The sequence below is a fragment of the Pseudogymnoascus destructans genome, assembly GCF_001641265.1.
Source record: "Pseudogymnoascus destructans isolate 20631-21 unplaced genomic scaffold scaffold_11, whole genome shotgun sequence".
Lineage (NCBI taxonomy): Eukaryota > Fungi > Ascomycota > Leotiomycetes > Thelebolales > Thelebolaceae > Pseudogymnoascus > Pseudogymnoascus destructans.
Genome location: NW_020167530.1, coordinates 272,300 through 293,065, shown reverse-complemented (window position 1 = coordinate 293,065; position 20,766 = coordinate 272,300). Strand labels below are relative to the sequence as shown.

General features: G+C 45.2%; 5 protein-coding genes across 5 annotated transcripts; 2 read left to right on the top strand and 3 right to left on the bottom strand.

Annotated features, from left to right (window-relative positions):
• Positions 1-635: 635 nt before the first annotated feature.
• VC83_04921 (uncharacterized protein) lies at positions 636-1,994 on the bottom strand. The gene is made up of 2 exons (XM_024468547.1): positions 1,962-1,994; positions 636-1,905 (listed from the first exon to the last, which is right to left on the bottom strand). The coding sequence occupies exons 1-2, from the start codon at positions 1,968-1,970 to the stop codon at positions 1,426-1,428; spliced, it is 489 nt and encodes a 162-aa protein (XP_024323795.1). The 5' UTR covers positions 1,971-1,994; the 3' UTR covers positions 636-1,425.
• Positions 1,995-2,139: 145 nt separating this feature from the next.
• VC83_04920 (uncharacterized protein) lies at positions 2,140-3,373 on the top strand. Its single transcript, XM_024468546.1, has 2 exons — positions 2,140-2,414; positions 2,471-3,373. The coding sequence occupies exons 1-2, from the start codon at positions 2,213-2,215 to the stop codon at positions 3,199-3,201; spliced, it is 933 nt and encodes a 310-aa protein (XP_024323794.1). The 5' UTR covers positions 2,140-2,212; the 3' UTR covers positions 3,202-3,373.
• A 994-nt stretch (positions 3,374-4,367) lies between these two features.
• On the bottom strand, positions 4,368-7,770 carry VC83_04919 (uncharacterized protein; the record flags this gene model as incomplete). The annotated part of the gene is made up of 3 exons (XM_024468545.1): positions 4,368-4,730; positions 7,506-7,517; positions 7,567-7,770. 3 exons carry the CDS (start codon positions 7,768-7,770, stop codon positions 4,368-4,370), a joined length of 579 nt encoding a protein of 192 aa, XP_024323964.1.
• Positions 7,771-8,275: 505 nt separating this feature from the next.
• Positions 8,276-8,556, bottom strand: VC83_04918 (uncharacterized protein; the record flags this gene model as incomplete). Its single annotated transcript, XM_024468544.1, has 2 exons — positions 8,276-8,383; positions 8,434-8,556. The coding sequence occupies 2 exons, from the start codon at positions 8,554-8,556 to the stop codon at positions 8,276-8,278; spliced, it is 231 nt and encodes a 76-aa protein (XP_024323965.1).
• An 8,213-nt stretch (positions 8,557-16,769) lies between these two features.
• VC83_04917 (uncharacterized protein) lies at positions 16,770-17,297 on the top strand (the record flags this gene model as incomplete). Its single annotated transcript, XM_024468543.1, has 2 exons — positions 16,770-16,796; positions 16,848-17,297. The coding sequence occupies 2 exons, from the start codon at positions 16,770-16,772 to the stop codon at positions 17,295-17,297; spliced, it is 477 nt and encodes a 158-aa protein (XP_024323960.1).
• Positions 17,298-20,766: the final 3,469 nt, after the last annotated feature.

The following is a 20,766-nucleotide window of genomic DNA, read 5'->3' as shown; positions in this document are numbered from 1 at the left end:
CGTTTCTTATATAGCTTGTAGCTAGGGTAGAAATCGACATGAATCTAGGTTAAGAATTGTACTAAACAAGAGCTGACTCTTCGTACGAAGTTAAGTTCTTTGACTTAGGGGTAGAGTTATGTTAGGAAGTTATTCTATTCATTCTGTTACTTAGGGTCTTACGGTAGCACGTCAAATGTCAATGTAGCAGCTTAGACACTCTTAAATTAATGTTCCTTTAGTGCCTAGATAGCTAGAAGTAGTCTACCCTCTTAAATATAGGATTGCGCTTATGTTAGTTATAGCATGTTGTCTATAGTTAAGTTGACGCGTTTTGGTGTTTCAGTATGCAACTCACTTGTGTAGGCAACTCGCTAATGAAATATGTTATTACATTTATACACTAATACTATAAAGGGGCTCAAATTGTAATGATGATGATGATGATGATATTTATTTACATCTAGTATGACGCAGGTGTAACCTGCGGCCCTAAGACCTCCTAAAGGGTATAGAGACGTGCTAAGCTATAGGTTTATATATAGAGTATGACCTTAGAGAGCAGTTCTTATTTGTTTGCTAAGCGCCTTCCCTGCTAGTTGGGATGGTGTTAGGTTTGCTAGTAGATGGTAGTGCCTCGGAGGTTCTCCCGAAAGGGGGTGTATACGGGACTAGTTAGTCTGATGTTATAAGTCACATGAGTGTGGTATGTAGTGTGCCCTGCGGCCTTGCTGCGGAGTAGGGGCTCAAATTGTTAGGAGGTAGTTGGCTTATTTAGCCGGCTCTTCTTAACCTTGCTACATCACCAACTTCAGCACTCTTCAAGCTGTTGCCTAGGCTTCATCAGACAGGAAATCAACAGGATCAGAAACTCCGCGCGTCGTCGGATATGTCAGATGAGATAGATCGACGAATATTATGTGGTTGGTTTGTAACTGATCGGATGCTGCAACAGGCTTTCCAAGCTTCATGCGTTGTGCCAAGCTACCAAACAGAGAGAACGCCTAGGAAAACCACAACATATGACGGAATATGGGGGCCATCGGGAGCTTATCGTGGGAATAAAACACGAGCGATTTGGACGATTAGCTTAATGTGCTGCCCGGTTGGAGCCTTCCTAGCTACTTAGCGCCGTGTGCTTGCTAATGCTCCAGTTCTCGGGATGCGATCATGGTGTCTCAAGGGTGCAGGGGGTGGCTAGTCCCGGTCGCCGACACTCCTCAGTCGCACTCTGGTCTAAAAACCTTGAACTTCATGAGCTGAGCCATCCTCCATCCCTCTATCAATATTTGCGCCATATAGATCGTGGGCTTGCGTTTGTAATGCATCCGACAGCCGGTGACTCCGAAGAGTCATGCGGTCACAGGCTTTATCCTCAGCCAAAGGCTCTTTCAGTTTATTGGGAATCCCGAGCGGCCAGCGGCACAACTCACAGTTGCAATCCTTTCAATCCGTTGGTAATCTAGGGTCGTAGTGCTGATAGTCCTCGTCATCCGTATCACTTTCCTCCGTTACGTCCCTCACGGTCTTGACTTCCTTCGTGACCACCTCCTCCCTCTGCACAGCCTCAGCTTCGTTCTTCTGCTCCTCTGGTTCAGCAGGTGTAAACGCGCTCTTAAACCCTGACTTCTTGAATCCCCCCTTCTTAGGCGCACCAGCTGCATTATCCCCGCCTAGCTTTATACTGATAAGGCCACTGCCTGCATTCGCTTTCGCCTCTGCCTTTCTAGCTTTCGTAGACGCCATGGGGTCGCGCGTTAGCTGCTTCATGTCTCGTAGGCGCTGCTTATGGGCATGGTCGTAGGAGGATAGATGGGCTTCATAGTCGGGCATGCGCGAGTAGCCTTTAGTGCAGAGCTCACAGTAGAACGATATCGCCGCTTCCCGCGCGGATTCGGTTTTGGGAGCTGGGTTTTGAAAGCCGCGCTGGTTCTTATGTTAGCAGAAACTATTGCAGATATTGTAATTGGGGGTCAACATACTGGAGGCATGATTGCGTGTTTATAGCGTCCAATTTTTGAATTGGGGAAAGAGTGAATCTCCAAACGCGATTTAATGGCGGGGCCTTGCCGCCAGGACCGAGCTTAGCACGGCTAGCACCAAACAGGCACAAGTGCAACCTTAACTACACCCCGGATTTTGAGCTTATCCGCAGTGCCGGACATCAATTCCATCCCACCAGTTGCGACGGCTGTATTACTATTCACATAGTTTACAACCTACACAGTGCAAGATGGAGCGGCAAAACTCCGCCGTAGAGGCGTCCCAAGAAACTCTCATATCATTACAACAACTCGAACCGTCGCCTGTCGAGTCGCCTCTAAACCTCGACAAACAACTTCCCGATCTTCCTAATGAAGTCCTAACCCCCCACCACGGAGTTGGGACTCTTGGTCTGAGCGGCTTCAATAATGGCTATGGCACTGTATATTACTGTAAGCTCCTCCCTCTTTCCTCCGCCCCTCGAGATCCAGACTAACAACTCCCACAGTAACCCGCCTACAAAAATACTCCACCTACGCCTTCTCTCTCTTCGCCGCCATGCACATAACCAATACCTCTCTCCTCCCGCTCGTCACCCGCTCCCTCCCTGATGCCGACAAATACCTCCTCCTAACGCGCCCTTTCTACCAATCTTTCCCCATGGAAGCCGCCCTCATCATCGCGCCGCTTCTCACACACGTCCTCTCTGGATTCGCGCTGCGTGTGCACCGCCGAAACGCGACCCTCAAGCGCTACGGCGCCTCGAACCTCTCCGTCGCGAACAGGTTGCAGCAGCGCCTGCGCATCTGGCCGGGCTTCAGCTGGCAGCAGCTGGGGGGTTATGCGCTTGTTGGGCTGGTGGGGGGGCATGCGTATGTCAACCGCGTCGTGCCGCTGATCCATGAGGGGAGCAGTGCGGGGGTGGGACTACAGTACGTGGCGCATGGGTTTGCGAGGCACCCATTTCTGGCGTGGTCGGCGCAGGTGGCGCTGGTGGGGGTTACGGCTGGGCATGTGGTGTGGGGGTGGGCGAGGTGGATGGGGCGGGCTGGGGCGGTGGATCAGAAGACGGCAAGAAGGAGGTTTTGGACTATCAATGGTGTTGTGGCTGCGGTTGCAGGTATTTGGGCTGCTGGTGGATTTGGTGTCGTTGCTAGAGGTGGGTTGACTACAGGGTGGGTGGGAAAGGGATTTGATGAGCTGTACAAGACGATTCTGGGTTTGGGTTTGTATATGTAAAGATTTGGATATTATGGATGAAGATATATTGGGTTACGAGAAAAGGGAGTCTGGAAGCCTGATATATTATAGAAATAAGATGAGAAGATTTTTACGATCCAATCTCCCACAAGCCATGTATTCTAATGTAGAGAATTCTCATATAGTTCTAGTACGGCCAATTTTTTTTTCCAAACCTGATAAGAGACCGGACTAGAAGTTAAGAAGCGCTTTGCACTGTCATCTGGTTAGATGTACTCCATAGATTGGAAACACATACACAACAACTCGGCTCGGTTCACCTTCCCCTCTCCCTACCCCCAAGCACCTCCCCCCATCTTCATAAACTCTCGTAAGAAAAGTTTAGTCTACCTTTCGAAGCAACCGAGTACACTTGTTCTCTATTGTGACAAAAAAAGCTAAAATGGTAGTCAGACCCCATGGTGCTTTTGGGAACAAATCACAAGCTATCAACAGCTTTTCATCCCCAAACAGACAGTCAAACAGAAAGACTGAACCAAACCCTTGAACAATACCTACAGAGTTATGTCAATCACCAACAGGACAATTGGGTTCAGATATTACCTATCACACAGTTCGCATATAACAGCGCAATGACTGAAGCAACAAAAGTCTCACTGTTAATTATGGCTATCAGCCGGAGGCATATAGACAACCACAACCGGATGAATCAAGAGCAGAACAAGCTATGATTGCTGTGGAACAACTGAAATCGTTCCATGAACAACTCGTGACAGATATACAATTCTTAAATGAACGATCTGCCGCATATGCAAACAAGAAGCGCAGTATGGAACCTGCCTTCAAGGAGAGGGATAAAGTATATCTACTCCGGAGACATATCAAAACGAAACGACCAAGTACGAAGTTGGACTTTAAGAAATTGGGACCATTCAAAATATTGAACAAAGTCAGCTCAGTTAATTACAGACTGCAGCTACCCAAGAAGTCTAGACTACACCTAGTATTTCATGTCTTACTACTAGAACCAGCAAGAGGAAACACCCTTATTGCGACTGACACGGAACTCTAACCAGAAAACGAGATCGTTGAATATGAAGTCGAAGCGATTCCAGACAGAAGGTTAGTAGGGCGCAAAGAAGAGTTTTTGATAAAATGAAAAGGTTATGAACCTACGGACAATTCATGGGAAACGGTAGAAAACCTTAGCTGTCCAGAGCTGCTAGAGGCATTTCACCATCGCCATCCCAGCAGTCGAAGAATCCAGAAGGCAAAGATGGGAAGAGATTACACTTCGAAGCATCGCCCTCGGAGGTAGCCTCAGAGGCAGTTAGGAGAAGGGAACGAGCCTCAGCTTCATGCCGCTCGCGCTCCTCCAGCTCCTCCAACTCGTCTAAGGATTTCAGACCATGACGCAGCATCTCAACACCGCGGGTTTTGAGAGCTTTCTGCTGTTTGGGAAGACGCATGTGACAGGCATATGCTTCTTGAGTGCAGAGGTGAGCCTCACGCTCTTGAGATGCCGCTGCTTCCTCTTCGGCCTCAAGACGCCCTTCTTCTTTATGAAGCTTCTCCCAATCAGTAGGAAAAGGGGTGCAAGCGTTGCATTTGGAATTGCGACGAGTACATTCACTACAATGACAATTACCAGCAACAAAGATACAAGGTCGTTTGTTATGAAGACAGCTGGACCATGGCGACATCAGGTTGCCATTCTTTTAAATATGGTGAAGAAGATGACGTTCTTTGATTTTTGTGTGTCTACCAGAAGACATGATAAACAGTGCAACTGCTTGGCAATTAAGTGGGAATCACTGTCATACTGACATTCGTTACACTTGTAATGGTGGGTGCACCAGATGTGAGAATCTAGCCACCCAAGGGAAGGGATGATTTTACTAAGACAACACAGTGTCTTAGGAAACAGACCCAAAGGGTCGTAGCTTAGACTATTCCACAACGCAGCAATCAGGTGTATGATGTAGTGGAGTGGTTTAGACAAGTTGTAACAAATGTTGAGTCTGAGAACTCAGGGATAAGTCAAAGGTTAGCACCTCACTGACTTTTCAGAACAAGGAGTAACAAGATCAATGCTTGGAAGCTTGGAAAAGACGTGGAAGTATGTGCTAGTCGATTTACTGTATTGTCTGCTTGCCCTTTCTTAAGGAAAGGGCAATCCTATTTATGCCAAAGGAGTGTAGTTCTCTCATTTTCCAAGTCTTTCCATGACTAACCTGGTTGAGCCAGGGCTGCATCATGTCCAGGGTTGCATCATCTCGCCTTCTTAGCACCGTGGCAGTTGCCTTACCCACCTAGAGGGGCCACAGAATTCGTGGTCCCTCATAAGTTGAGGGGCCATGTGTCCACTGATCCGCCCCATATAGTGCCACCTGCACCAGGTGTCCTAATCATCTCTCACCCGACGGTATCGATGATTCCTGCCGAATTTATTGTCAAGAAAGGTTTTTCGCCTGTAACAGTCACGTGGAAAATTATGGCTCTTAGGGTTAGGGTTACATGCCAGTACGAATGCAAGGAAAACTGTAAACGGAGTATGACGTAGAAATGTACTACTAAGCTGCGTGCCAGTACGAATGCAAGGAAACTGTAAACGGAGTACGACGTAGAAATGTACTACTAAGTTGCGTGCCAGAAGTGTGCAGCGAATCGTGACTCGGCATGATTCGCCCCGAATCAGACTCGATTCATGATCTGATTCGGGCTATTTCTTAATGATTCGAATCATGATTCGGCCAGTATTCGAATGATTCGAATACTTGCCAAGATATATAATATGTCCAAGCGTCTAGCGGTGAAGGCTTGTTGTCATCCTCAATATATAGCATTTTAGATTAAAAGCGTATCTCAGAAAAGGTGCAAGCAGATGGGTATCCAACACTTAACTACTGTGTTCCATATTATCTACGACTAATGGATAAAATTAAGAAGATGAAGAAGACTGTAAAGCATATATCTATCAATGAAGCTTGTACTGCTGCATTTAACAAATTAGACAACTATTTCTCACTTGCAACAAGCCAACAGTCAAGCCATTTAACAGTTGCAACAATATGCGATACTCGGTTTAATTTTAGTATATTTGACCTCTATTTACCAGAAAGCTTTTATAACACAAGCAAAGAGCGAGCAAGAGCACAGTTTGCAGCTTGTTATAACAAGTATAAAGCATGGGACAATGACATTCAAGCAGAGGAAATGGATGCTAGACTTGATAACGGGAGTGAGGATATACCTCGAGAAGTAGACTCTGAGGATGAGATGTTTTAGCATCGAAAGCCTATACTCCAAGAGGTTGAATGGAGACGGTGGCTTAATGAACCAGGAGTTGATAAGCCTGATACTAATGTTCTCAAATATTGGCAAGAAAAGCAGTATCAGTATCCAACAATTGCACAAATAGCTCGAGACTATTTAGCAATTCTAGCAACATCAGCAGCGTCAGAATGAGTCTTTAGCCAAGGAGCCGACATCGTTACGAAGAAAAGGAATAGACTATTACCTTCAACAATCAGATACTTACTATGTCTATGGGATTGGGGGTAATTGTTGATGATGAGGATATTGAAGATATAAGTGGAGATATGGGTTAGGCATAGTTAGATTTTTTTCGTAGTTTTCAATATTCCATACACTCTATTTCAGCCTCAAAGATTCGAATCATGACTCGAATCAGATTTGAGTCATGATTCGGCGAATACTTCAAAAATATGAATGATTCGGCGGATCGCCAAATAGTATTTGGGGGGTGATTCGCCGCACACTGCGTGCCAGTACGAATGCAAGGAAAACTGTAAACGGCTATAAGTTTTCCAGCAGTACAATCGTAGTGTCCAATCTGTGGTGTCCTCCAATCTGTGGTGTCCTCCCCCATATTCTGTTTCCTGTTTTCCAGCCCATATCCAGCCCATATTCTGTTTCTTGTCTTCCAGTAGTATAAACGTAGTGTCTGTTTCTTGCTTTCCAGCCCATATCTAGCCCATATTCTGTTTCTTGTCTTTGTGTGAATATTTTGATTTGTCGCTGCCGTATGCATTCATATCATTATCGAGGCATTCACACGAGGACAGAGGGGTCTTTCAGCTGTTTTATGAAATACTAATGACCACAATCAAACAGTACAGTCCACTACTCGATTCAACTAAGATAAGCTACGCAGCCTCGTTCGATTAATTGACAGATCAGGCATAGGAGAACATGTTTGCCATCTCTCCTGATCCTCTGAAATCATTTTCAAACTCCTTGCCAACCTCGAGGACGGTCTATAAGTGAGAATAGCATAGATGTGTTCCATCACTGCTTGCTATGGCATGTGCCGAACGCACTGCATTCTTAATCTGTGCGACAGTGTTAGCAAAGGAACCCCATTCGACGGTACCTAGGGACACTTGCCTGTCTACCGTTGAGGCTTTGCTTGGCCAGGACGTTCAACTGCTTGTCACTGTACACTGCATTCCCTGTCTCTGTTTTTGCCTTCTCAAGAAAGCTCCTCCAGATCGCTTTTCTCGTATCAACGCCTAAGGGGCTGTACTTAATACCAACGTGTATTCTGCTCTGTACTGCTTCATCAAAGTCTCTGACCCAGTTCATGGTAAGTAACATGATGCCCTTATAATACTCGAGCTTCCGTAAAAAGACTGAGACAAGAGAGTTGTGATTAGAGTCATAGGACCGCTTGCACAGAAAGTCATCAGCTTCATTGAGGAGAAGTAAAGTATTACGGCTACGGTAACGTGACATCATGGTTATAGGACCAGGGCCTAGTAACGTGACATGTGAGTCACAGGGGGCAAGCGGGGTAGGCTGCCATGTGACGGGGCTAATGGATAGTTGCAGAAACTAGTGGATATTGGATAGTTGAGCTATCCACGAACTATCCTGAATATCTACCTATCCGCCAACTATCCAGATTACCCATGAGGCACGATGCCACTATATATGTAGATAGTATTTCCTTAGATAGGAGCTTCGTGCTCAACTCAATATAGTATTCTTTACAATACTGTAATGTGTTACTTGGAAAGCCTTTGTGTCTAATGCCCTGCCTCCTCTGTCAAGTCAACCTTATGCAAGAAACCTCTGTGTCTTCTATCGTTTAGAAGTCAGCGTTACATAAAGCCTTCCACTTTTCGGCAACTTCAAACATCTCACACAATTGCGCCTCGAGAAGTTTCGCATCTTTGCTGAAGTTTCCCACAGAGACCTCCCTAAGTTAGCACAAATGGGCACTAGATTGAATATGGAGGTTCTTACTGTGTACAGAGGCCTTTCGAGGTGTTCCGACAGTCCTTCTGCAGTCATTGTCTTTCCAACACCTGGCGGCCCACTATCGAGCGTGTCAGTCTTGTATATATCGATTGTCATTGCCGTGGACATACTAGAGAAGCATAATCAAGCCACGGCGTTTTCCCTCCACAAAAGCACATCAAGCAGTGTTGCCCAAGTACTACTCGAGGAATTACTCGAGTAATACCCGACTCGAAGAAATCTGAACTACTCGAGTAGTTGCCAAGACAGCCAAGAGAGCAGGGTAAGGATGTAGACAGAATTATAGCATAGGCAAAGTGAAGCTTTCAATGACTTGAATATTACTGTGATACTTACAATCGTCAAGATGATGCAGACAACGAGTAATCTTTGGAAGCATTTAAAGACACAACATCCAGCAATACATGCACAATATCAGAAAAAGCATGTTCAAGACGAAGATACACAGCCTTCTTCTTCAACTACAGCTACATTCTTCCAGCCTCGCAAAGTACCTAGCCATGCACCAAATTCGTCAAAATTTAGAGAGCTTCTACTCTCATTTATTGTGTCTAATAACCTACCATTGCGTACATCTGAGAGTCTATCCTTCTGGCAGCTTGTTAGCCATTTAAATCCAACAACACTTGTAATTGGACGGACGACAATTGCAAGAGACTTGCAATGGCTATTTTGCATTCATAAAGCAAGGTTACAACTTGAATTACAGCAGCATACTGCACAAGGTGGACAGATATCTTTAACAACTGATACTTGGTCTGCACGCAACTATTCTGAATACGCTGCAGTAACAGCACATTGGATCTCTGATAAGTGGCAGTTACGATGTACAGTCTTAGATGTTATTGAGCTACAAGAGCCAATCCATTCTGGTGAATATCTTGCAGGGCAGTTAATAGCTGTTACAGACGACTATGGTATTATTCCTGCAGTTTTTACTATCACTCGTGATAACGCTTCTGCAAACAACAAAATAAGGCGATGTCAGATGTACTTGTGCAGCCCAAAAGTTCCCACAGGGTCTATGCGTAATAAGCTTTGATCATCTATCAGAAGGGGCGTTATTACACTTATTGTCACATATAACTGTGCTCATGATCACGTGAATGTGTAATGAATTGAATACTCTGGTCTCTACGTAATGTAGGAAAGCTCCTCTTTATAGAGAAGAGCTTTCCTAAGCGAGCTTGTAAGCTCGAGTGAAGCGAAATGAGGGACCACTGCTCGGTCACGTGGTGGTCTCCTCGTGACACACCCCCTAGATCATATGATCTAAAGAGCGTTGATGCTGCTTACTAAGCGGCCTAATGTTCTACCTATTGTGTGAGTAGAGCTTGTTAAGCAAGAAAAGTGGGGCACAATAGGAAGCTAGTCCTATTGTAAGAAAATATCGAGCTATCAGTGTAGAGTAAGAGCTGGACTTCTTTCTTCCTTTTTTCTTCTTTTCCTTCGTCTTCCTTTGATATACAACATCAATTGGCTCCGGCCTCCACCCCTTCTCTCTCTCTCTATTTTTTTTTTTTTTTTTTTCGAAGAAAAATGCCGGCGCTACGCTTCGGGGCACAGCTGCGTGCCGGTGCCTGCTGCGGTTGCGCCGAGCTGTAATGGTGGGTGCACCAGATGTGAGAATCTAGCCACCCAAGGAAGGGATGAATTTACTAAGACAACACACTGTCTTAGAAAACAGAGCCAAAGGGTCGTAGCTTAGACTATTCCACAACGCAGCAATCAGGTGTGTGATGTAGTGAAGTGGTTCAGACAAGTTGCAACAAATGTTGAGTCTGGGAACTCAGGGGTAAGTCAGAGGTTAACACCTCACTGACTTTTCAGAAACAAGGAGTAACAAGATGAATGCTTGGAAGCTTGGAAAAGACGTGGAAGTATGTGATAGTCGATTTACTGTATTGTCTGCTTGCCCTTTCTTAAGGAAAGGGCAATCCTATTTATGCTAAAGGAGTGTAGTTCTCTCATTTTCCAAGGCTTTCCATGATTACCAGGCTTGGTAACTGTAGTCGATGTAAGAGAATCCCATAGAACCATCTCTTAGGTTCGTAGCCTATAGGAAGTAAAAGGAGGTCCAAGGTCAGAGTACCCCTATAGACAAATTATGTCATAGACAAATTATGTCATAGACAAATTATGTCATAACTTAACCAATCTTGTGGGTAACTAAAGAGCGATGACATGTAATGAATCATAGAGGTTCGTAGGAGCTTTTAGAGCTATCGTTCATGCTCCTAGGCCTTTAGTTGGTAGAGATATGTCATGTGGTAGTATGAGTGATGTCATGTAATGAATCATAGAGGGTTGTAGAGATATGCTATGTGGTCATATTGGCCCAGTAACTAAGGAGCGATGACGTGTAATGAATCATAGATGGTTGTAGCAATCGTTGAGTAGTATTGCTCTTGTTGTTGGTGTGATAAGCCAAAATATGTATAGTGACTTGTAGGTTTGAGGAGGAGATTTCCAAGTTTGCTCTTGAGTTTGATAGCAAACTGAGTGCAACGAATGTCAGTATGACATGATACCCCTCTTAAGGACGTTTGTTAGCTGTGTGCTTGCCCTTTAGCCAGGTGGCTTTCTTAGAAAGAAATTCTAGAATCAGCCTGGATGCATTTTTTAGATTTCTCTTAGGTTCCCAAGTGTTGTCACTTGTAGGATAGCCTTTCCACTTAACGAGGAAGTAGTCCTGACCTCTAAGTGTCTTTTTGTCAAGGATAGACTCTACTTCATATTCTGGTTGATCCAAAATCAGAACAGGAGGTGGAGGAGACTGAAGTGGTCTTAAGGAACTTTCTTGTGCCTTAGACAAGAGAGATGCATGGAAGACATTATGGATAGTCCAAGTAGGTGGTAATGCAAGCTCGAAAGCATTCTTGCCAATAGTCCTTGTGATCTTAAAGGGTCCAAGTCTTTTAGTATTAAGTTTGTCTGATGGTCTAGTAGTTGTGATATGTCTTCTAGACAAAAAGACTTGATCACCAACTTTGAATTGTGGTGCAACCACCCCCCTGTTAAAGGCCTGAGCCTGCTCGTCTTGTGCACGCTGTATTTGGACCTTGAGATAGTCCTGGAGGCCCTTAAGGTAGATGATTCTTTCAGTAGCAGAAGGGTTTTTGAGATTTTCAGGACAATTAAGTTCTGCCACTTCAAACCTAGGGTGATAACCATAGTTTGCATAGAAAGGTGTCTCTTTTGTGGTGTTAGAGACCGTGTTGTTGTAAGCAAATTCTGCAAGATGGAGAAGATCTGCCCAGTTGTCTTGAGCATAGTTTGTATAAATTCTTAGATATTGTTCAAGTACAGAGTTGACTCTCTCTGTCTGGCCATCTGTTTGAGGGTGATAAGCTGTAGAAAAGCGTTGTTCCATGTTTAAGAGTTTAGAGAACTCCTTAAAAAAGTTTGAAGTGAAAACTGCTCCCCTATCTGAGATCCAGTGTCCAGGAATTCCATGATATTTAAAGACCACCTTGAGGAATAGCCACGCAAGTTCAGAAGCTGTGATAGTCTCATTGCAAGGCTCAAAGTGTGCCATTTTTGTGAGCCTTTCTACCACCACAAGGATAGAGTCATAAGGGGTAGCACCCCCTTTTGGGATAGAAGGAGGCAACTTGACTATAAAGTCAATGGATATGGAGTCCCATGGGCGTTCTGGTATAGGTAGAGGCTGCAAGAGGCCATAGGGCTTTTGCCGTGTAGGTTTGTTCAAGTTGCAAGTAGTGCAAGAAGATATATAGTCTTGAAGAGTAGTCCTTAGACTAGGCCAGTAGAACTTTCTTGTTAGAAGTTCATAAGTTTTTGCAAAGCCAAAGTGCCCTGCAGCTGGAGCATCATGGAACTGCTGTAGGAGGTGTAGCTGTAATTGTTTATCCCTTGGGACATAGATATAGCTCTTGAATAAGAGAAGTCCTTGCTGATTTTTTGAGAAATTTTGTAGTCCAACTTTCTCAAGAGAGGAGCCTTTCTTCTGGAGGTATTCCAAAGTTCTTTTGGCAAAGGGATCGTGGTTGTAAGCATCTTTGAATGCTTTAAGAAGTGTTGCTGAGGGTGTATAGTCTTTAAAGGTCTCTGGTTTCTGAGAAGAGGTAATGGGGGCAACTTGGTTTTGAGGGGATAAGTTTCCCTCTAAGTCCTCTGTAGTGCGAGGGTTGCTTAAAGATGCTGCTATAAGCTTTGTAGAGTCTAGCAGGGCCTTTGTATTGCTTGTTTTAGCAGAATCTTGGTAGTCATGTCTTCTTGAGAGGAGATCTGCTCTTTGATTCTTGGCCCCTGAGACATGTTTTATAACAAAGTCAAAACCTCCTAGTTGTTCAGACCACCTTGCTTGTCGTCGATTGAGCTGTTTAGTGGTTGTAAAGGTCAAGAGATTTGAATGGTCACTGTAAATAGTGATAGGATAGTTTGCCCCTTCAAGGTAGCATCTCCAATGCTTTAGAGAACATACTATGGCAAGCAGTTCCTTGTCTGTAATGGGATAGTTTTGTTCGGCTGCTGATAGCTTTCTTGAGTAAAATGCCACAGGCTGTAGCTCTTCTTGTTTGTCTTTTGGAGCTTGGTATAAGATTCCAGAAATGGCAAAATCTGAGGCATCTGTCTCAAGAGTGGCAGGTTTCAAGGGGTTAAAGTGTAGTAACATTTTCCCTTCTTTGAATTCTCCTTTAAGAGCATCGAAAGCATCTTGCTGTGTCTTATCCCAGTGATACAAAGTGTCCTTGTGAAGTAATTGAGTTAGGGGTAAAGCCAAGGATGTATATCTTGGTATAAACCTCCTGTAATAGTTGGCAAACCCAAGGAAAGACTGAACCTCTTTAATGCTGGAAGGAATAGGCCACGTTTGTACTGCTTTTGTCTTTTCAGGATCCATCTGAATGCCTTCTGTTGAAATTCTATGTCCCAAGAAATCAACTTGAGACATATGGAAAAGACATTTCTCAAGTTTGCAAAAGAGTTGTGCTTGAGATAGCTTCTCTAAGACTTGTCTAACATGTAGAACATGCTCTTGAGTGTCTAAAGAGTATATAAGAATGTCGTCTAAGTAGACAACAACAAAGATATCCAAGTAAGGTCTTAGAATATCATTCATGAGAGCTTGGAAAGAAGCAGGTGCATTGGCAAGCCCAAAAGGCATTACCTGGTATTCAAAATGACCATAGCGTGTTCTGAATGCTGTCTTCCACTCATCATCTTCCTTGATGCGTATCAGGTTATAAGCTCACCTGAGATCTAACTTGGTAAAGATCTTTGCTGAAGAGAGCCTATCCATGAGCTCAGGGATAAGGGGTAAAGCATATCTGTTTTTAACAGTGACTGCATTAAGGCCCCTATAATCAACACAGAGATGCAAGGAGCCATCTTTCTTCTTGACAAAGAGAATAGGAGCTCCTGCTGGTGAGGAAGAAGGTCTGATAAAGCCAGAACTAAGGTTCTCATCTAGGTATTCTCTGAGAGTTTTCAGCTCTAATTCAGATAGAGAGTAGATAGGGCCGTAGGGAGGCATTGAGCCTTCTGCGAGTGGTATCTCATGGTCATAAGGCTGGTGCTTTGGCAGAATTGATGCCTTTGCCTTGTCAAAAAGATGTTGGTAGTCTTGGTATGCTAAAGGCAAAATGACCTCCTGAGATGATTTCTCCAAATCTGAAGTAGCTGCTATCTCCAGGACAGGTTGGAAAGGTTTAACCCATATCAGAGATGATATATCGTCCATAGTTTGGTCAAAATCCTTGATCTGGGACAAGTCTGAGTCTTGGACCTGAATAGGGGTAACTGAGGCTTGAAGGGTTTTTTCAGTATTGAGCTCCGGATTTGAGCTAAACCCAAGCGATAAATGCTTCCAATTGATAGTTGGATCATGCCTTTGAAGCCATGGAAGACCTAGGATGACTGAGTACTTCATTGGTATAACATCTAAAGAGATGGTGTCTGAAAATGTTGATTTTCCTAGGGGAATCTCAAGTTTGAGTACTGGGGTGTTGCAGGTAATGGAACCTGAACTGATAGGAGTTCCATCAATGACTCGGAGCAACTCTGGAGTGCGTTTGGGAATTGTAGGTAACTGGTGTGTCAAGATGAGGTCTTGAGATATAAAGTTGCCTGTTGCCCCTGAGTCTATCATAGCCCTTGTAGATAACACCTGTTGTTTGAAATGGAGTTGAATAGGGATTAACAGGTGTGTGAAACTCTGAGAAAGCACCATCGACACATCTTTGTTGTCTAGGGGAGAAGTTGTAGTCTCAGTTGAAGTTGTGCCTGGTGGGGATTTTTCAAGTTTTTCAGGAATAGCAGCTGTGACTGTGTCTGAGGCTGCTATATGTTTTGATTCAGCACTCCCCCGTGCTGAATAGCACTCCTGAATTCTGTGCCCCCCTTTGCCACAGTATAAACAAAGGTTGTTGTCCATTCTGTGTTTTCTTTCTTGAGGAGTAAGTTTACCCCTTTTCAGTTTTTGAGGGCTTCTTGTAGGCTGAGGTGCTGGATTTGCTGTAGATCTCTTTATAGAGGCGTCTAAGTCCATAGGTTCAGGTGCTGAGTCCTTAGCAGTTGGTGTAGAGGTGTAATTGTTGAAATTTCTTGTTGGATGCCAGTCTTGGTTCTTCTCCTTTCTTCTTTCAAAAAGCCTATCATCAAGTCTGACAGCTTTCTCTATAAGCGTTTGAAGTGTTGTAGGGCGTTCTTCTTTGCTGAGTTCATCCTTAATAGAGCTCTTGAGCCCTTGGTAGTAAGTGAAGACTAAGGCTTCTTCATTCCAAGTCAAGTGAGAAGTGATTCTCCTAAATTCTGTTGTATACTGAGCAGCAGAGGTCTTTTGACATAGCTTCTGTAGCTCTCTTTCTGCTGTAGCAGTTTCGTTGATGTCTCCAAAGGTCCTGGTAAGTTCCTCTTGAAACTGGTCATAAGAGGTAATCAAAGGTGTAGTGGTATTTTGGTTGTTGCCACTAAGTCTTCTAAGATATGGCTCAAAGAAGTTGAATGCAGATCCACGGAGGTAGCTGGCAGCGAAATATATCTTCTGAATATCTGAGGTGAACTGATGAGGCCTGAGGGTGAAGTAGATGTCCAGTTGCATAAGAAATCCCTTCAACTTCCTCCTGTCTCCATGGTATAAATCTGGTGTTTGCACTTTAGGAAGTGCACCTGGGGTACCCGACATAGCCAGAGGAGCTGTGGGAAGCTCTGTATGATGTGTCTGAGTTGAGGATTGTGTTGCTGAAGTGTTGGCTTGAAAGGTGTTTTCCAAATTCTCAAGTTTGTTTGCTATATTTTGTATAAAGGCAAACAGTTGTTGCATCTGCTGTTCAGCAGTAGTTGTAGGAGCTTGGTCGTCCTCCATTGTAGTATCGAAGTGCTGCTATAGAAATAGTTGAAGCTTGAAGCAGACAAGGTGTAATGGTGGGTGCACCAGATGTGAGAATCTAGCCACCCAAGGAAGGGATGAATTTACTAAGACAACACACTGTCTTAGAAAACAGAGCCAAAGGGTCGTAGCTTAGACTATTCCACAACGCAGCAATCAGGTGTGTGATGTAGTGAAGTGGTTCAGACAAGTTGCAACAAATGTTGAGTCTGGGAACTCAGGGGTAAGTCAGAGGTTAACACCTCACTGACTTTTCAGAAACAAGGAGTAACAAGATGAATGCTTGGAAGCTTGGAAAAGACGTGGAAGTATGTGATAGTCGATTTACTGTATTGTCTGCTTGCCCTTTCTTAAGGAAAGGGCAATCCTATTTATGCTAAAGGAGTGTAGTTCTCTCATTTTCCAAGACTTTCCATGACTTACCAGGCTTGGTAACTGTAGTCGACATAAGAGAATCCCATAGAACCATCTCTTAGGTTCGTAGCCTATAGGAAGTAAAAGGAGGTCCAAGGTCAGAGTACCCCTATAGACAAATTATGTCATAGACAAATTATGTCATAACATAACCAATCTTGTGGGTAACTAAAGAGCGATGACATGTAATAAATCATAGAGGTTCGTAGGAACTTTTAGAGCTATCGTTCATGCTCCTAGGCATCTAGTTGGTAGAGATATGTCATGTGGTAGTATGAGTGATGTCATGTAATGAATCATAGAGGGTTGTAGAGATATGCTATGTGGTAATATCGGCCCAGTAACTAAGGAGCGATGATGTGTAATGAATCATAGATGGTTGTAGCAATCGTTGAGTAGTATTGCTCTTGTTGTTGGTGTGATAAGCCAAAATATGTATAGTGACTTGTAGGTTTGAGGAGGAGATTTCCAAGTTTGCTCTTGAGTTTGATAGCAAACTGAGTGCAACGAATGTCAGTATGACACGAGCGCCGTGGCGCTACTTGCTGGGCTCATGGCCGATCCTGCTCTGTCTGTGGTGGTACGTCTTCCTGCTCCTCCCCTTGTTTGAATGTGCTAACGATCATTGTAGAAGAGGAACCGCCTGCGCGGTTACGTCCGCGACGCTCTCGCAGTTGCCGACAAGAAGCCTGGTGGCTTGTCGTCTGCTCCCGCACCCGCCAACGCCCTCGCCGCCGCTCCTGGCTTTGGAGCTCCTGTGCCTCTTTCTGGTTTCGGCGCTCCTGCACCTCTCTCTGCTGTCACCTTCAGGCAATTTGGCTGCTCCCTCGCCCTTTGGGTCTCACATCCTTGGGAGCTTTGCCGCTCCTCCTCCTCCCGCCCAGGGAGCACAGCTCGGTGCACTCCTGGCGCAACTTGGTGGCCTGCTCGCGCCCTCTCCTGGCGGTCCGTCGGTGCTCGCGTGCCGCGCGATGATTATGGCAATTCTTGGCCAGGTGGTGGATTCGGTGCTGGAGTGATCGTCGGTGGAATTTTCTGGGGGAGTTTGGGGGTGGGATTGGTAGATATGGGGGGGGGTTAGGGTGAGAGCTTGGGAACGTCGCCCACTGATATGAAACTGTTCTCCGCGCTCTGCCTTGTTCCTTGCCGTGCTCGTAGACTAACGTACAGCCCCTTCCCGAGCTCTGGCCATTATTTTGGCTCTATCTGTATTTAGTGTGAGCACAAGAGAAGGGCGATGAATGATCGCGCTCGCGTCCTTTTAAAGGGGTTGCTCTGAGGAACTCTGCACTGCCTGTTTGTAGGCGTTTGCAAGGGTGTTTGCGATTGCAAACATGGGATTGTTAGATTACAAATGGAATTGTACAAATGAAAGATGCTCGATAGAGCGTATAAATGTGTGTACAAGCTTACAAACGGCCATTCTCAAGCTCGCATGTGTCCTTAAGGTTAAGGAGAGCACGGAAATGCTCGAACTTATGCCTTGGAAGGTTCTTTGTAAGCCCGTCAGCTGGCATATCAGCTGTTGGGAGATAGGCGATCTCGAAACTGCCAGCCTGGTGCTCCTGACGGAGCCACATATTTTGAATATCTACGTGCTGGAGCTTTGTAGCTATTCTCGTATTCTCCCCTACTACTAACCAGATCATTTGCTGGTTATCGCAAAAGATCGTCCATGTATTGCCGAGCTCTAAACGGATTTCTGAAAGAAGCCTTTTAAGAGCAATAGTCTCTTTTCCTGCTTCTGTTAAGCCGCGGAGCTCGGCTTCTGTTGTAGACGTCGTAACTGCTGTGGATCTGTTCGCTTTCCAGGCTACGACTCCTCCGAATAAGGAGATCATATAGCCTTCTGAAGAGCTCTGCGTTTCAGGATCGTCGCCAAAGGAAGCGTCAGATGCTATAATCACCTGCGTGCCATGGAGCTTACCATCGTACTGTACTGAGAGCGTCCGCGTACCATAGAGGTATTTGATCGACCAATCAATAACAGTGATGTGCTCCGAGCTTGGGTTTGCTAGGTAGCGTGAGTAATTAAGCAGCAAAAGCTACGTCTGGCCGGATCATGATCACTGTGTAGAGCACTGAACTGACCTTCTCCTGATATTCCTTGATCTGGCGAGCAGACGCCTTGTTCTTGTTTGGTAGGAATTCCAGAGTAGGAAGTGGTGTGGCTGGGCTTGTTCCTTCGATCAGACCAAACTTGTTTGCGATCTTCTCAATGTACGTCGTATGCGTCAAATAGATCTTGTGAGCTTTACGATCACGTATCACTCGGATGTAACGCTGACTTCTAAACGATAGAAGACACAGAGGTTCTCTTGCGTAAAGGTTTACTTATCAGAGGAGGCAGGGGATCAGACACAAAGGCTTCAAGTAACACGTTACTAGTATATAACAAATACTGTATTGAGTTGAGCACGAAGCTCCTATCTAAGGAAATACTATCTACTTATATAGTGGCGTCGTGCCTCATGGGTAATCTGGATAGTTGGCGGATAGCTAGATATTCAGGATAGTTCGTGGATAGCTCAACTATCCAATATCCACTAGTTTCTGCAACTATCCATTAGCCCCGTCACATGGCAGCCTAACCCGCTTCCCACTGTGACTCACACGTCACGTTATGTGACTCACACGTCACGTTACTAGGCCCTGGCCCTGTAACCATGACATCATGTTACTATAGCCGTAACATCGGATTCCTAGGAACCACTCAACGTCCCCTAGCTCGCGGACTTCATACTTCGTAGTAAAGCTTTTAATAAGCTTCCGAGCGTACAAGTAGTCTTTCTGATGATAGAGGAACAGGCAATCGTCGATGAAGATCATGACAAATAACTTTTGGTGCTCGTCGTAAAACAAGCACCGGTCCTCAGTAGATTGGATGAGGTCAAAGAGTGAGAGCGTATTCGTAAGCTCTTTGAACCAGAGAGCTGGCGAGTCTCTTAATCCGTAGAGCACGCGATCCACATACACCACTTTGCCTGCCTGCTTAAATCCATCTGGTAGGTAGCATACTACTGGCGAGCTTCGTGTATCTCGTTTGGCGTTCATTGATCTCAAGATCATTTTTAGCTGCAACAGCCATCATTATGCGAAATACTTGGGCCGCAAGCATTGCAGCATAGGTCGAGAAGATCGATTCTTCATCCTGAAGATCGCCTCAAGCTACGATGCGCGATTTGCAGCGTATGAGCGTACCATGAAGGTCCACCTTATAAGTGAATACCCATTTCAGTGGTATTGGCTTTGTTCCAGTCGGTATTTCGTGTTCAGGAATAATTCTCCAGCAGTCCTTTGACTCGAGTTTCTTAAGCTCGAGCTCAGCGTCATCCTTGAATTGAGCGCCATAAAGGTGCTTCTCTAGATTGCGCCATGCTTTAGGCGCTTTTGGAAGATCTTTTTCGTTCGTAGGTGGGATTAGTGTTGTCTGCCGCAATGCTCGCCCCTGTAGGATAGAGGCTGCAATCACAGCATGCGTTGTGTTAAGGTCGTCGATCCATGGTTTTTGCGTAGGTGGATCAGGCATATGCGATTCCAAGAATTCGGCGAACTTAGGATCAGTTTCTTCGAGCTTAGAATAGAGGGTGCTGTATAAACCCGTTCTTCCTCTCGATCGAAGCCTTTCACTGAAGCGTACAGGCAGGGTTTCCTGCTCTGTAGAGCTTTCTGTGACTTCTTGTGAGAGCGTTTCTTCCGCTTCTACTTCTTCTACAGGACTACGAGCTTCGGTCGTAGGCTGCACTTCATGAGCATTCGCTGGGTGGTGAGTAGCGATCTCACCATCTAATGTTGCGTGCTCAGAGGTCGTACGGTTAGGAGGAGATGTGCTTTCCTCTAACTCATCCAAACTACTCGACCCCTGATTAGCTTGGGTTGGCGCTTCTAGAGCTCCTTGTGGAGGTTCTAGAGTGCGATCTCTAAAAGCGGTTGGTGCTGGCGTTGTCTCAGGTGTGAGGAGGCCAAGGAGGTATTCAGCTTCTCCCTTTTCTTCTTGGTGGATCACCCCCGAGATCACCGCCTCCATGGTTTCTTGATCATGCTCTGAGGACGTTTCTTTTTGAGCTTTGTCCACCTCAGGCAGTTGATCGACCACGCTCGCCTTAATTGTTTCGAGCTCGCCGTTACCCACCCCTAAGATCTCGAGGCCATCTGCTATAGATGACAGTGTGGTGAGATCTCCTGGTGCGAGTTCTGGTTGGGGAGTGTACTTCGTACGCTCGTCGAACATAACGTTCCTAGTTACAATCACCCGATCGAGCTCAGGAATCCATACTCGATATATGTTTTGAGACATGTAACCTACTAGGTATCCTATTGCTGCGCGCGGAGCTGTTTTGAAAGCTCGCACATTGCGCCCAGCTTCGCGATCTTTGATCAATGGGTAGGCCCGTGATCCGTAGGCATAAATGCCAGACCAGTTGGGCTGAAGATCAGCTGTTAAGCTCTCCACATATTTTGGCTCATACCATCGAAAGTATTGCTGGAACCACGAGCTTAGGACATCATGTGGCGTGCGCCAATGGTGCTTTTGGCTCGGGCTTATGTTG